Below are 17,751 nucleotides of genomic sequence, written 5' to 3'. Positions count from 1 at the left end.
ATTTACCAACAGCTGTTAACTGATTGCACAATTAGAATGTGTAATCAAGGTGATACATAAAAAAACCTCAAATAAAAAGACTTCCTAATGCCAAGAATTTTCTCTTATTCTCTGAAGGCAAGGGGCATTCAGTAGATTCCTTGCTTCCACTAAAAGCTCTTACATAGAAAGAAACAGCTTGCTTGAATATGATACAGAGCACTAAATTTCAGGACAAACAAGACATTCCTTACAGATTACAATAAAAAACCAGAAAAAAGCAATAAAATAATTTATTCTATGTTGTCATTATATAAAGTAGTCACAAAAATAAAGATTGGAAAGATGGAAAATACCTGGAGGATCCATAAAATCAAAGTGCACCAAATCATCTATACCAAGCTTCTTGAGCTGTAATACTACAGATCCTAAGTTAGACCTCAAAATTTCAGGGTATGTGTTGTCCTGGGGGGGGATAAGGGGGGGAAAAAAAAAAAAAAAGAGAATTTGTAACATTTCTTCAAGACACTTTATACTACAGAAGCATTCAAATTCTCATTTTGTTTAATAGCACAGCACTCAATGACCTGAATCAGATATTCTTATAAACACAATGTAAGAACCCCAATCTTACCTGCATTTCAGTTTTGTAGGCCTTCTCTGTATAAAGCCTGAAGCACTTGCCTGGTCGAGTACGACCAGCACGGCCAGCTCGCTGCTGGGCAGACGCTTTACTGATCGCAGTCACCAACAGAGACTCCACTCTGATACGAGGATTGTACACCTATTTCAAAGTGGAGGCAGAGCAGGACAGAAGGTAAAAGAATAAACAATGTTCATGGATAAGACAACAATCCAAAGTGCTTTAAACTTATTTTTAAACACAGCTTCTGACTAGGAAATCCCAAGTTGTATGTATCTGAAAAGAAAAAAAACCTGGCTACAAAAGACTCTGGAGAGCTTCAAATACAACTGCCTAGAGAACACCATTTTTTATTCATTTGTTAACAGCAACTCCTGCCAGGCTCCCTGTTCTTAAATATATTTTTAGATAGCAAAAGGAATGTGTCCAATTTGTTCTACAGAGTGCTAAACAGTCATGATGCTCAAAAAATCCCATAAAAATGTTGTTTTGATATAACTATGAGTTGAATAATCATATTCTAGAGATCAGAAAACTCTAACATTAAGGTTTTACACAACTGTAAAGATCAGGCTGCTGACAGAAGAAAACTGTATTTCAAGGGTACATGCAGATTGTCACAGTACAAAATTCCTGCTGGTATTTTCTGTAAAACTCCCACTGCAATCATACCTGAACAGCAGCCCTGCCAACTCATTAGGGCTCATGGAAAAGAATATACTGAAAAAAAGGGCAGTAGTCAAATAGTAGTTTCAGCTGAAGACATTTTCGGTTTTAAGACCTTTCTGGTATGACTCAGTATAAAATATGTACAGAAACCTTAGTTCTTATACTGGAAGAATACCTTCTGCAATGAGAACTATTTGTGAAAAAAGTTCAGCCTTAATGGCGATTGAAACTAGTGTAAGAAAACACACTGGCTGTACTCACATTCTGCTGAATGTCTGTCTCATTTTGCAAAAGTTAAAAAGACTGAAAATTTGTACCATTACTAAAGGAAAATACTAAGAAACCGAGTAATAAAGAAAGCTACATTTAATGAAAAAACTGAACGTAGATAATGAGATTCATATTTTATTTTGTTACTGGGTTGACTGTAGGAAAGCTACTTCAGTTCCACTGAACATCCTATGATGTTCCAAGAACCACAATACGAGCTTGATTACAATCTTCAGGGCTGCAACAGTACATGGTAAATACTGGCATGAAACAGCAGATATAATTTCTTTCTTCTCATTTTAGTGCTGAAGTTTTCTACAGTGACTTATAAGAAGAGGAGGCTTCTAGAACCACTTTTACTTACTTTCATATCATTCCTTTGTTTTGCTTGAGCATCCTCAAGCATAGACACGCAGTACAAAACTACCCTTCCTAGAGTATCTAGAAAAACTACATTCCAAGTCTAACTCAAAATTCTCACATTTAAAAATAAAATTTTTAAAAATAAAATTATTCTATCTAAAGTTTGTGGACTAAGTGCAAACTGTAAAAATCTTAAGTTAAAAACAAAACAAATCTAAACCAACCCAGTTCAAGATTTCAACTGGAAAAAGACCTATCAGTGTTTGCAAAGGGAAGAGTTGCCTGAGCAAACCAGATTCCATCAACTTTCCTACTGTAAAGAGGAAAAAAATACTACTTACCTTCTGTTTTGCAAAGCCAGGATCAATCACAAACACTACACCATCTATTGTTAATGATGTCTCAGCAATGTTAGTGGACACAACAACCTGTAAAAGAGGAAAGAAAACAAAACCTCAAACAACTATATGAAACTACTTCATCCTGAAGATGAAGTGCTCCAAAACTTTGTCTCTGCACAAATAACTTTCAGCAAACTTTCCATCACTTAATCAATAGCTACCAGAGCAACACTCCAACACTTTCACAGGATGATCTGAAATCAACCAGAGGAACTTCCAGTGAAAAGAAAGCAATTTTCATCCACTGTTTTTTGCTCCCCTATGGGTCTATTAACAACAAAACAAATGTAATTAAGAAAAAAAAGAGCAAAAATTTAACTTATGAAACCATTATTCAAAATTTTTTCTCACATCTCTGGTACAAAATGACAAGTTATACTGGATACCTTTAACATCATCTATTAATTCTAGCTTTTTACCCTTGTTTGAAAGCCTGAACAGGGCAAACTGGTTAAATAATATTAAATGAAAAGTTATATACATTACCAGCACAGTATTTTCTTTTATTTGGTTTGAAATAAAGCTGTTACCAACACATTCCAGCTAAAATCCTGACCAGTATGTATTTAATTCCCACTTTGTCTTTTTCTATCACCAGATATTCAAACACCTTTACATATCTTTAATGTTACATTCTTAGCCTTTCAGAAGGTTAAGTCACATGCAAAAATTAAAGCAAACGTGACTATCAGAATTCCGAGGCTTGATTTGCCACCATTTAAATTTTTATGTCCAGAGATGCAGTGTAACAGGCTATGGATACCATTAGCTCTCATCCCAACAGTGACCACAATGAATCACGTTATTAGCAAGTTGCATCATCTATCTCAGAACAGACCCAAAACCTGTTCAGCACTTCATCAGAAGTGCTTACCCTTCACTTCTTAATTTCAGAGCATTCCATCATCACTACTTTCAGTTTATCAATCAGAACTGGAGAGACTCCCTAACAACTGGTTCAGAACTACAATGAGGCCAGTGACTGGCGATTTCCCTTCCTGCTGGCTGATCACTCCGCCAGTCAGCTACTTACACACTCAGCTTGTCTCTTCTCAAGGTCTAAACTTGCCCAAATACTACAATATATTGAAAGCAGTACTTTGGTAGAAAAAACACTGACAATTAATTTGGAATTATGGTGTTTCTCCCTAAAATGATGTGCTACTTAAAATTCCTCAAACAGAAAATTCTGTACACATCATTCACAGGTAAGCTGCACGAATTAGTCAAGACACAACAGCCACAAATACCAGTTCCAGTCAGTGCAAAATCTCAATACATTTTCATTAAAATTTTGTAAGGCATTAAATATACAAATTAAACTCACACTCTCACATTAAAAGCCTAGTTAATCCACATTCAGGTTGCTGTTATAGAGCATACCTTATTCAAAAAGTTTTGTGTTTTTCTGTTTCAGCTAAGGTACAGAACCATCCACACCCAGATTCTTCAAATACTAATTACAGAGCAGACAAAAGGTTTTTATCCTGCTTTTAACCACTGATTTCTATTAGGACACTTCAATACCAGGAAATCAATACCATTATTATGCTTAGTCCACAGTGGTAAAACAATTTAATTTGCACCTGAATTGACTTAATTTATACAGAACTTTCCTCAGGTAGAAAGGAAAAAGTTATTTACACAGTGGATTCTGTTGCACATACAGATACTGTTTGTAACTGTCACATTGCTTAAAAAATGGTAATTAATGACTGTAAAAACAGAAGAAATTTTTAAAAAGGTTGAAGAGGTTATAATATTTTTCAAGTCTGAATCAAAGTACAACGTTACTTGGACATCAAACAATTGATATCAGCACTACACTATATAAAATAATAAATTATAATTAGCCTTAGCTGTAGTTCTGCAGTTCCTGAGATTAATTTTAAAATGTTGGTTTGAATATTAAAATACACATAGTATCCACCATCTAAAAATATATTTATATTGCATTAAGTATTAACTAGCAATGCTTAAGACTGCCGAAACAGAAACTGGAACACAGTTTGAAAAGAAGGGATAAGATGAAAGGGATAAGAGACAAGAATAGAAACGTTAAGTCATCTTCATCTTCCTCAATTAAAAAAAAATTCTTACTAGTTAATCAGAGTATTTATCTGTAATCTCAAGCCTTCTCACAATAACAGCAGCTTTCTTAGCACAAAGACGACAAAAAAAGTGCTATGTTGTTAAAGCTGCATCACTACTAGCTGTTACCATTCCTACTACAGCAAAATGCCACACTACTTCCAGCATCTCCTATTTCACAAAGCTAAAGCTCCGAAGATACTTTGTTCAGATACTGCAAGCACTTCACTTACACTTGTATGACCATTAGAGCCTTTGAAAGGATGCAGATCACCTACTAGCTCCCTCCTCAGCAGTTCTAAAATCTAGGTTCAATCCCACGAGGGACTGGATGAAAACAGACATTTCCTTGAATAGACAGGCACAGCATCACATGGCTTTACTTTACATACCTTTATCACTAGACTAACTGAAACTAAACCAACATTTAAAAAACGTACAACACAGATGCACTTTCACTCATAGTTAAGATTTGTTATGGATATAAAAACTAAAACATGGAAGCCAGAACATTTCAGCCAAAGCAGATAAAAGTGATTTCATAGGTCTGAGTGCTGCCTACATGCTGTGCCTGCTTTTGACTACAGTTGGCATCTTTTGGGCATAACAACTTTTCTTGTAGTAAAACAGCTGCTACACCAAGAGTGTCTTCCTCTCAGAGACTGGTACTGGCTCTGTCATTTCAACATAACAAAAACTATGCTCTGCACTTGTTATGCTCTTATGCAGAAAACCAAAAATTTTGAAGGGCACAGTTTTAAACATAGTGAAAATTTAATGAAATACACAGCTCTCAGTTGTTTATTACTTAAAAGCAATTTCAGTCATGTAAGTCATTTGCAAATACAATCTTGTTGCAGCATTAGTTTAACAATTTCAAACTGAATGCTTTCTGCAACCAACTTCCAGAGGAAAAGGAAGGTAATTTCACTAGATTTAGTAAGTGATTTACTCTTCCAGAACACTAGAAAGTTGTCGCTATTATTCTACATGCATCATACTGCACAAAAACAACAAATAATCAAGGAACAAACCCTGCCTAGAGCACATAGTATGATTCAGCTTTGACTTTCAAAATCTTAGTTTTGTGCCTGTCAGTTTTGTATAGCAGTAGTTTAGCTTTAAAAAGCTCTAACATCACTCCTTTTTAATAAAACACATAGCTTCTGCTATGGATTACTGTAAGCACTGACATACTAATTTTATGAGGAACATTCACTGTGCCATTTCAAGTTTTTCAGTTTCTCAATCAATTTTGCCTAATGAAAGAACCTCAATTCCTCATTTATTCCTACAAAAATACGAACCATGAACTTCAACATACTTGTTCTAACTTGCTCCTTCTCACAAACCTGAAAAAACAGGTAAAACCTGCCTGATAACCTACCCTGAAGAGACAGCCCATTTTGTCTCAAGTAAAATTTTTAAAAAAATAGAAAAGGCAAAAAAACCATTACTCAAAATAATTACTTATGTAAAAAATCCCATCCCTCCACATAAATCATATCTAATTCTTATCTCGCAGAAGCAAAATAAGTAATAGATATTTTGAACTAAACCACTAGAGTCTCATAAGCAACTTAAATGAATGCCACTTCCATTCAGTCAAGTCAAACTGTTACCACAACATCCTGGGCCTGTAAGATGGAGGAGAGAACTTTGATTTGTACTGAGAAACAAATTTCAAGTTATCTAAAAATTCTAATGTGATAAAATACTGCATTTTTAAGACTTCATTAAAGAAACCCTTGTACTTGTTGTTGTCCAAATATATTTAAAGGAGCTGAAAGTCGTATTTCATTGCCCATGCAACTGTGAGTAGCTGCTTATAGAACAGAATACTAACACAGCTTAGTATTTACCTTTCTTCCTATTGCTCCGTTTTGTTTTTTTGGTGGGGGAGGTTCAAATATCCTTTGCTGTTGCTGAGGAGGAAGGGTGGAATACAACGGAATGATTTTTATGTCACCAACTTCAGGACCTAAATCATCAATTTCACGTTTTATCCTCTTGCAGGCTTCATCAATCTCCTGCAAAACAAAAATATTGATTAGAAGAGAACTCCATGAAAAAGGAAGCACATTTAGAGTGCCTAGGACGATTAGAGCAAGTCTACACCCTTAAGAACAATTACAATAACTTCTACTTTAAAAAATAAAAATAACTTAAAAAATCAATCAAGGTGCTTACTGAATCTGCAATCAAATTTCCACAATACTTCAAGATGTTTCAGCTTCTATACTCTAATGAACAGCCTAATTTGCATTCAACATCCTTTTTCTTTTAGTCATGTTTCCTAATTAAATCTCTACAAATTGTACTAAAATTGAAATCTCTCACCCTGGAATATTAAACTGCACTCATGACCTTTTCAATTTTCACAATCTGAAGGAAATTGATGTGTAAGATATTTAAAATAAGCCAATTAAGCTTTAATGTCACGTATCACTAATGCAATTATATGGAAGATTTGCTTCATTGTACCTAATGAGAACAAACACCTTTACAGTATAAACATGGATACTCAAAACCAAACCTCTCAATCCCATATTTCAGATTTTACTTTAAAATTAACTGAAAATCCACTTAAGTTTAGGAAAAATCAGTGAAATATTCTGAAGATGAAAGATTTTTCATGCCTTTTTTTACCATAGTATTTTCTAGCCTATTTTCTGCTTACCATACAAGACAGTTCACCACAGCCCAGTCATTTTAAGTCCATTTCATTTTAAAATTACTACATTTAAGCCAGCTAGGTGACCAATAGTTATGGTAAGAACTAAGGAAAACTGGGGTGCACAGAAACTTAGGTTAATGAGTAACACCACTATCAACAGAGCTTTCACTAGTGTAACTAAGAGACACACTGACCAACTACTGATCTTCCATCTGAAATGCTGAGGGGAGAATAAAGTCATGACAAAAAGCAACAGTAGGCAAAAGCAAAAAAATGGCTACAACGTACTCTGAAAAAAGAGGGGAGACCTTCCTTACCACATTCACTAGCCTGAAGCTGAAGTGATACTTACGACCCTAAAACAAATATACGGAACTGGTAATCTAAAGGCTTTGTAAAATGATTGCTTTAAACTGTGATTTGAAAAGCAAAAGCAGCCTCCTTTTTAGAAATCATAAATTCAGGTAGATCTGCACCAAATCTGGGTATTTCACTTGTTTTTAAAGAGACATTTAAATTCTCAGCACAAATGCACTGAATATGTTTCAAAGAAGCACAGACAATACTTGTTCTATATTGATCAGTCTATACAATTAATATAAGCATGGCAAAATGAAGGCTCTTCCTCTTTCATGTCCAAGGGCCCTTTTAAGAGTAAGCCTAATGCTGTCTAGTAATGCATTGCCAATTTGAATGAATTGCAGATATTTACCAAAACTGTGCACTTTGCCAACAAATCCAACACATCTTCATAAAATAAGGGGTATACAAAACCATTGAGTTGGAATGCCCACTACTGGCTTACTACAAGAAAGGAATTTTTTTTTTTTAATGCAGGTGTAAGTATACCTTGTTCTCCTGATAACCCCATGCAAGTTCAGTAATAGCCTCCTAGGTCAAAGGGAGTTAAATATTTCATATAAACAAAAACACAGCGCAGACCTTAGTTCCTGGTCTGGAGGTCACTACACCATTCATGGAATTTATGCAGATTTTACTGTGTAACTGGGAAAGCTGTGATGCTTGGACAGGATGCAGAGTCTTCATTAGTAATGACTAGAGGTTCCAGGATAGTTTTATATTTAAGAGAAGGCAAAATATAAGCAAGCAAAGAAAAACAAAAGCACTACACTCTTCAGGACATATGTACACAGCTACTGATCAACTTTCAGAAGAGATTAAAGTATTCATTCTTCCTAGAGTTTACCAATGTAGTTTCAAATCAGGACTCATTAGAACACTTCAAAATAGAGATGCCATATTTGCAGAATTGCAGATAACTACAAACCTCTCATAAACTGCTTTAAGAAGGATGCAAAACACCAAGAGCCACTGTCACTCATCTGAAGACAGTGTTAAGTGAATTCTTTAATCGTAGTAGTTTTAATTTTAAAAAGGAAAGAGTAGTTTCCTTTTTATTTACCACACTACCAGAGAACAGTGTATCTGCTTCAGTATATCTACTACTAGTACATCAACTTCCCTATAGGAGTCCTCACAGTACCAATCCCGCCAGAGTCAAGAAACATTTGGACAAAGCCCTCTGGCACAGGGTGTGACCCTTAGGGCTGTCCTGTACAAGGCCAGGAGTTGGACTTGGATGATCCTAGTGGGTCCCTTCCAATTCAGGAAATTTTATGATTCTAACTGTATCCAGAACCACACAGATGATGACCAAAACTGGTATCCCCAAGTACACAAGCTAGAAGAATTATGTGTAGTAAAATAAGTAGTTTGAAAGTATTAAGGATGACTTTGAGTGTTCAAGATTTGTTTGCATCACATGAAGACATTTAAATCCAGAAATATGAGACATATAGTTTAAGGCACAATCCTATCTTTAATCCTTTAAAGATTTAGTAAGTCTAATTCAATCATCCCACTTTATTCCAGTATGAAAGGCTTTTTAAAAACAAACAAACAAACCATACAACTTTAAATATTTGCACACCATCTACTCCAAACAAATTCATTGTAAAACCCCTCCCTTGAAGAGAGATTATTGTATCAATCTGCACAGAGAAGAAACTTCTTCTCAGGCAGAACAACAAGGTAGAGTTAACTTGGTTTGTATTTAGATTATGCCTGAGAAACTCCTCAAAGCCCTTAACTACCACACTGACTACCTGAGATAGTGGGTAATGGTGTGCGGGAAGTAGGAACAGACACAGGATCAAAGGACCCCACTTAGACCCATGATGCCCAGCGCATCAACACAAGGACCTGCTTCAGAGTTAACCAAAGAAGAAAACAGGCCTAACATACAAAAAGCGTGAGGCTTTTGGCAATGCTGAAGTTACTAGATTGATCACAGTTTTTCACAAACAAGACTTCCTACGACTAATATTTGAGAAATAGTTCTCAGTAAAATCATAGTCAATGAAACTGTCCATCACTGCACTCATTCTGACAAGAGCTGACTACCAAAACGTAAACAGCAAGCAGACCACAAAAAGAGGAAAGATTACATCAGTGAAAATGCTCATTTTTCTCAGCTGCAAGTGTCACAACACATCTGTACTTCACAAAACCCAGTTATCAGACTTGTCCCAGACAGTCATCTTAAGTACTTTAAAGCTTCCAGAAACATTGTGATCCTATCAAAATAAATTTACAATACGCAGGCAATAGCTACAGTTTAGCTGCAACACTACACTAGAATCAAGCAGCAGTTAAGAGCAGCACTACACTCTCAACATTAACATGGAGTCCTCAACACTCTTCCACACCATCAGCACCTAAGTGATTTTCCCTGGAAAAGCTTCAAAAACAGACTACAATCAGTAAAGAGACATTATTTCTTTTTATGCATGTACTAGTGATCAGTGAGGTAATTGGGGTGGTGAGTATTTTTCAACCAGGAAAACAAAGTCATCTCAACATCCAAGTGACAGTCAACAATTTTTACTTTGATCTTACAGCTAAGTAAAAATAGCTTAGTAAGAAAAGAAAAGCTGTAATCAGGAAAATTATTTTATCAAGATTATTATTTTTATTATTAAATCAAATTTAAGCTAATTGAAATGGTGTTCCTTCCAACAAATCTGTGTGATTAAGATTGGTTCTAGACAAAAACCTGAGCAGACTGCATTGTTTTCAAATAACTGGTGGACAACAGACAATATTTAGAGTACCTGCCAGATTGGGTGAATTTATTCAGGAGCTTAAGTATCAGTAAGTAATTCTAAGACACCAAAGAGATTCAGGATTTTAGCATCAACTTCCACTTGTGCAAGACCTAAGTCTGCATGGGAATCAATGCTTAGTATTGTATTGTTTAGAAAACACAGCAAGACCAGGGTGCACAGTTTCCCTCCAATTTATTAGTAACAGTAGTGCAGCCATCTAGATTTTCACAGAATGGTAAGTAGGTTACTTATGCCTCCTGAATCTGACAGAAATTTTACTCCATCTTAACTCACTTTTCCAAAGAAAAGGCAGGCTAATGGCTAGCTCCTAAAAACCCAAAACCACCTGGATTCACAGACTTTTATTCCTCTCACTGAAGCTGCGTTTTTTCTGTGCAGCTAGAAATGCAAAGCCCACCAGCCCAGAAGCAAACTTTTGCATATGAAGCCTCTCGACAAAAAGGAGTTGAGTCCTGAACTCTCAGAATGCCAGGACTGAAACCAAGAGGACCGTAAGTTTTCCTGTGGCTTAACTTCAGGAGTACCACTTACAGGACTAATGCTTAAATCTCCACCCCACTGTCGTCTTTGATGTGTACTAGTAAATACTAACAAGACTGAAAACATGAACAGGTCTTTGTATTACTAAGTAATATTTAGTAACACTCATTTTTTCCTAAAAAAATATCACTTATGAAAGCCTTATTACTAAAAATCTTCCAGGTGTGACTTTTAAAGACTGTGTCAGCTCCATTTAGAAACACATTGGTTCCTTAGGCTCTGTGTCAGAACACATAGCAAAGAGAAACTTGGAAGTAAATGAACCACAAGCCAGTATCTCATCAGCTGCCTCCAATACCACATTTCCACTGCTTTGTATCATCTCACTACTCCAGTACCTAACATACCCTAGGCTCTGCATCAAAAACTAAGGATTTGAACGTATTATTAGCAGTTCATCTAAAAGGAGCTGTATAAAATTAATTGCACAAGAGACTGATTTTGCCTATCGTGCACATTACTTTTTTCTGCTGTTGAAAATAAAGTCTTTATTACATGTTCAAGCTGAATGCTCAATAGAAATTCCCATCCATTTCTTTTCCTGATGGCATTTTTGCAGTAAAAAGTAAGGTGCTCATACTGAAGACCACGAACAACAGAAAAATATTACAGAAGCAGTTGCATATGTTACTGAGTTAGTGCACCACATCTTTAAGAAGCAAGTTTGTGCTGAAAAAAAAATACATGATTCTTAGTAGTTTCATTACACGTTCCATTAAATGATAGGCAAAAAAAGCCCCAAAACCCACAACCATAAAAAGAAACCCAGAATGACAAGCAGCAATGCAGTTCACAGAATCACAGCACATGTGGCTGGAAGGAACCTCAAGGATCATCTAATCCAACTTTTCTTGTAAAAAACACAGTCTAGGCAAGATGGGCCAACACCCTGTCCAGCTGAATCCTACATGTCCAATGTTGTGGAATCTACCCTTTCCCCTGGAAGTTTATTCCAACGGCTGATTACTCTCATTGTGAATAATTTTCCTCTTGGGTCTAATTGTAATCTCATCAGGGCAACTGTCATCCATTATCCCTCATCTTTTCATGTGGGTCCTTGTAAAAAGGGAGTCTCCATATATATTGCAGACACCCTTAAATACCGGCTCATGATGAGGAGATCTACCCTGAGCCTTCTTTTCTCAAGGCTGAACAAACCCAGTCCCCTCAGCACTTCCCACTCCTTTGAATATACTTGTGGCCTCAACTTACTGAGTTACACTGCTCCTGCCAACCTAACAATCCTTGCCTTCTGTTTGTGTGCAAGACTCATCCGTGCTGCCATGGAGAAGGTACAGTGAAATTGCACCGATACTAAACAGCAGTTACCGAATGATGGACCTTGAGTTACCCTAAACCAAAGTAATTCGAGTGCCAGCATTCACTTGAACTCATAGGCCAAAGTGGTCTATGCAGCCAATGAACTTGCTGGCCAGGCTCCACTCAATCTCATCTAAACTGTACCTCATCTTTACATAAACCCTTTCTATAAAAAGATGGTGACTAGTGATGACATTAAAGTACATTCAATGGAACAATTCTAACACCTAGCATGCAAAATAAGAGTTCAGTGATTTTGTAAATATGGTCCTTGGGAACATTACTGCAGAACCCCTTTCTTCAGTCGAACCTGTATTTGGTATACTTAAAGAATCTCATGGGATAAGCAAAACTTCAAGACTACTCCAGTTAAAACATACTTTAAACTCTTAAACAGGCGATGACAGTCCTATCTACAGAAGATCAGTTGCTACACTACACAGTTAAGATTTAGCTTAATCTTGGATACATGCGTCAAATAGACATAACTCTTAAACCCCAAGGGAAACTAATGCCAAAAAACCATAAGGCAATTTCACGCTGTGTAAAATGAATTTGGGGGGAGGGAAACAAATGTGTAAATAAAAAGTACTTCACAAACTAGAAATATCTGGCAGACACCTTAACCTGTCCCCTTCTGAGTTCCACTGCAGACAGGGCACAGCTAGCCACATCTGGCTTTGATGACACCAACCTTTCTAGAAATGCAACCTTTGTCCTCAAAGCCTGCACGGAACTTCCCTAATTTCCCTTTCTTCCTCTAGAAATGAAAGAAGACTGCTGCAAGCTAAAATGACAAAATAGCAGTGAAAAGAACTGGCACCAAGAACTGCACCATTTCAGACCTCTGAATACAAACTGAGCAAAACAAAACTTTGCAAAATTATGTAATTATGTAAAGTAATACATGGAAATACATGGAAAAAGTCAACACTTGACCATAACTAAAACTGCTCTGTCAAGTCAAAACTGAATGTGCTTCAGCGTAATTCCTATATTCAGGATCGTTTTGACCTGATCTATTTGAAATATTTAATATTGACGTCATCTTGAATGAAAAGCAAAAAACCTTCCTCCCTTTAGCATTGGAACAAAATTAGTATTATTACTCTTCTTTCAGTTCATGCTCAGTCCAACTCCCCAAATACTTCCTATATGAATCTAAACAAGACAATGTGTTCACTGTATCCCAGTACACAGACTTCCTCTTAACCTCATCCAACCACTACCACTGAGACCAAAAGAGCTGTCAATTTTTACTTCAATTTCCACGTAAGAAAGGCTCTGCTTTCTTTCAATGCCAGAGTTTAACCAGTGATGAAAACATCATGCCTTTAAAATAAACCCTCATTTACCAAACTTTTTATCAAAACATCAAAAACATTTTGCAACTCTTTTCTACACCATCAGTTTCACCAATATCATTTTAAGCTCTCCTAGAATACTGAACGTCACAACATTTTTAAGTATATTTACCTACAATCAAGAAGAACACTGCTGATCTGTACTTCACATCTCCAGATGCACCTTGGATTCTTCCTCATAAATGTGTAACGATGCACTGGGATTTATTAAAAAAAGGTGACAGGTAACATAACTGGCATTTGTAAACGCCCACGTTACCAAAACGTGTAAGACAGATCTACACACTTCCTATGTCATTATTTGTCTTTCCCACCCCACAAGTTTCATCTGTAAGCTACACCTACTCTCAGATTACTGCTCTTAATGGAGTGTAAAATCCAATACTGTTTTAGAAGAACTCCAGTAGAAATAAACCAGCTGCCTCTCAGATCTGCAAGCTTAACAAATGTGTATCTACACAACTAGACTACCAACTTTGTAATCTCAAAGACTGAAAACAAGTTTGACAACACCTATTGTCTAAGAAAGACATGTTGACTGAAATGTAATTATGCTTTTCCCTTGCGAAACAAAATCCCCCTCCGTTTCCAATTTTGCCTGTGACTGATGACAGGCAACCTAGTTTACAGCTACTCAGGTGTAGTGGGTTGATGCCGGCTGGATGCCAGACACCCACTAAAACTTCTCTCTCACTCCCCTCTGCAGCTGGACAGGGGAAAGAAAATACAACTATGGGTTCATGAGTTGAGAGAAGAACAGAGAATTATCACTCATCAAATACCACCACAGGCAGAACAGGCTCAGATTAGAGATATTAATTTAATTTATTACTAACAAAATCAAAGCATGATAATGAGAAGTAAAATAAAAACTTCAAAATACCTTCCCCCCACCCCTCCCTCCTTCCCAGCTCTACCTCCTACTTAATAGCACAGGGACACAGGGAATTTGGGTTATGGTCAGTTCATAGCAAGTTATTTCTCTTGCTTCTCAGGGAGAGGAGTCCTGCTCCAGCATAAGATCCCTCCCACAGCAAAGGGTTCTCCATGAACTTCTCCAACATGAGTCCATCTCATGAGCAACAAATCTCTGCAAGCTGCTGCAGTGTAGGTCACTCTTCTACAGGGCACCGTCCTTCAAGGACAGGCTGCTCCAGAGGGGGCTTCTCTCTCCACGGGCCTTCCACGTGGTCACAGCCTCCTGTCAGGCATCCACCTGCTCCAGAAGGGGTCTCCTCCACGGGCTGCAGGGGGATTCTGCATCCTCATGGATCTCTCCATGGGCTGCAGAGGCACAGCTGCTTCACCACAGGCTGCACCACTGACTCCAGGGGAATTCCAGCTCTGGTGCCTGGAGCACCTCCTCCCCTCCTTCTGCACTGACCTTGGTGTCTGCAGAGTTTTTCCTCTCACATGTTCTCACCCCACTCTTCTCTGGCTGCAATTACAATTGCTCAATAATTTGTTTTTTTCCTTCGTAAGTATGTTATCACAGAGGCATTACCACAATTTCTAACTGGCCCAGCCTTGAGCAATGGCATGTACATCTTTGAAGCTGCCAGGCATTGGCTCTGCTGGACATGGATGAAGCTTCTAGCAGCTCCTCAAAGAAGCCACCCTGTTACCAAAGCTTGGCCATGCAAACCCAATACACCAGATTATACCTCTTTTGAACACCAGCATTAAACATGAACACTATTCCCACGTTCTGAAATTTTCCTGATATACCAGGGGGTTGTTTGTTTTTAAAATCAACAAATGAGCTTTCCTCCTTACAAAGCCTGTAGGACAAGTCCTGTTCCAAAATGTTCATTCCCAATAAATTGTTTTTAAACATCCTCTTTTATTATTAATGGATTGAATAGCAGTTCATACAATGTAATCATGTACTTTTGCTCCTTTCAGGATTCAGGAAGGAAATTTTTACTGAACACATATTTCTGCACCATTATGAACAGTTTTATCTTCATCCAGTAACAGGCTAATACAATTAAGATCCCTTTAGTTTCTGAACACATTTAAGCTTTTTTTAATTTTCTGGGCATGACAACACAGAATCTTCCCTACTATCTCCAAGTTTCATCATCTTCTCTATGTCTTAACTAATCTGTACTAACTAACTGCTATCCATCTTAATTCCCATATGAATCTACTTCAAATTCATTTGGATGAGGAGACAGCAGCTAATAAGGACCTCCATTCTACCACAGACCACTGCAATTACACCTCATTTGAAGTCTCTTAAACTCTGAACAAGTCACATTTTCACAGTTTCAACTAAAGCATCTTCCCTTTCCATAATTCCATATGGCTTCATAAATGCTTCTTTCTGACAAGAAAAACAATCGTGCACCCTGTTCATACTGTTTTCAAGAATCCAAAAGAACTACAAAGCATTTCTGCCTAGCATACATCAATTTTAGCCTAGTTACTAAGGCTAATGAACCTGAAGCACACAGTACTAATGGTACATAGAGCACACTTTCCCATTTTTGACAGTACAGCAGGTCACACCACTGTAGATTCAACAGTGATACACACAGAGACTCCATTATGAAACTCAACAGAGGCCCCAAAATGTCAGTAATCAAAATGGTTAAAATATTTCAAAGCTTCTCTACAAAAGCTAAACCAGACTTGAATTTCATGCTAACCACCCAAACTCAGACTCAGGCAGAGTTTACTCCAGTGTCCCTGGGTAGCTCCATCAACTGACACAGACTAGGGAACTCTAGACTCCAGAGCAGAGGATGCTGGCTTACAATGCACAGTGATTCAGTAATACAGTGTTAGATGCTTTTATGCTTAACTACATAAATAAACCTATGAACACGTACTGTGCACAGAATTTTATTCAGAACTTGCTTATAATATATTACATCCTGCAAATTAACCCAGTAAAAAATCAAAGAACCTGTTCATACAAAAGAACAGAGTATGTCTGTAGCACTAGTGGGTCTGGAGTATAGAGCCATTTGCCAAAGGAAGACACTCATCTCGTGCCCTGCAGTTACTGTTTTAACAGGTTATTTACAATAATACATAGCAACTGATGTAGCAAGCATTAATTTATAAATCAGAAGGCCATGTATTTGTGTTTAGTGAAAGGTTGAAGACCAGCCTCATTTAGCATCTCGCTGAGAAAATAAAATCTGCTGAAACGGCCAGGCAGCAGTGTTCCTTTCTCTTGCCACCAATTTTCACCCTTCTGCAATAGCTGTTTCACTAATTCACACATTTAAGCGCCTGACTAGTCTGAACTACAACTTCGAGCTAATACCAAGCAAGTAGATTTCAAAGTCACTATCACTGACAGTATTTCTTCCTACCTGTTCTTCAACTCACAGCAACACTCCAAACAAAGAAGGACAAATGTAAAAGTCAGAGTCTTTGCTTTTATAGTGACAGTCATTGCTTTGGTTTTCTAAGGGAGACGACCTGCCAGAAGACACTTTAATCAAAACTCGTTTAAGAGGCAACACATCTTTATGACTGGCAAATCTACTCAAGAAGCCTGGGTACCTTTAGCATCACAAGTTACTTGTACCACTTTCCCCCCTTGGCATAGTTAAGGTTGTGTATGCTTAGAAGAAAGACACTGAACTGTTCCACATCCCTTGAAAGCTATTTTTTCAAGAGTAGTAACTGCAAGAAGAATGAGCTGAAAAACATTTTTGCCAGCTGCATTTCTTTCCCTACTAACACTAGATAAAGGTTGACTGAGTCCAGCAAAATTTCAAAGTGGCTATGGGTTTTTAACCTCTTCTCCATCTCAGTTTACCAATATGGACACTCAAAAGAGCTTCAAAGAGACTAGGACTGAAAAAAAAAAAAAACCAGTTTATTTCAAGTATTTACGTTTTCTAGAAAATCCTCATTTCCTGATGTAGTTTATTTTAAGTGCTTTTATACAATCCTCTTTTGCAAGGCACAGAGTCTGTTTCCGAGACCTAACTCCCAGAATTTGTGGTATATAAAGTCTACAGCCTAATATTCAAAGTTATGAATAAAAAAAAAACAAAACCTGAACATCTTATTAAAACTACTACTGATAGCTAAGTAGCAGAACCAAATTGTTATTCTTCAGTAAAGCTGTACAATACACGTACAGAAGTGCACAGAACTATTTTTTCAATAAAAACCAAGGATGCTCTCAGGTACCCAGATCTTTAGAGTTCCCATCAGTACAAACCTAGGGTTCATTCTCTAGGTTTCTGTTTTTAAAGTACCTGAGTTGATGAGAATTTTCATTTTAGAAAGGCCTTGCACAGCATTTACATTACAG

General features: G+C 37.1%; 1 protein-coding gene across 1 annotated transcript in view; it reads right to left on the bottom strand.

Annotated features, from left to right (window-relative positions):
• The window catches only part of DHX15 (DEAH-box helicase 15), a 46,769-nt gene that overhangs the window by 15,679 nt on the left and 13,339 nt on the right, over positions 1-17,751 (bottom strand). The window contains exons 6-9 of the mRNA XM_042053763.1: positions 6,279-6,446; positions 2,266-2,352; positions 614-763; positions 336-444 (exon numbers count right to left, since the gene is read on the bottom strand). Of these exons, the coding sequence (XP_041909697.1) occupies positions 336-444; positions 614-763; positions 2,266-2,352; positions 6,279-6,446 (514 nt within the window). The remainder of the gene's footprint in view (positions 1-335; positions 445-613; positions 764-2,265; positions 2,353-6,278; positions 6,447-17,751) is intronic.

This window comes from Corvus kubaryi, unplaced genomic scaffold, assembly GCF_017639235.1.
Source record: "Corvus kubaryi isolate FWS band 111438036 unplaced genomic scaffold, C.kubaryi_AGA036_p1.0 split1-131, whole genome shotgun sequence".
Taxonomy (NCBI): Eukaryota; Metazoa; Chordata; class Aves; order Passeriformes; family Corvidae; genus Corvus; species Corvus kubaryi.
Note: the sequence above shows the minus strand (reverse complement) of the source record. Positions and strands in the feature narration are given on the sequence as shown.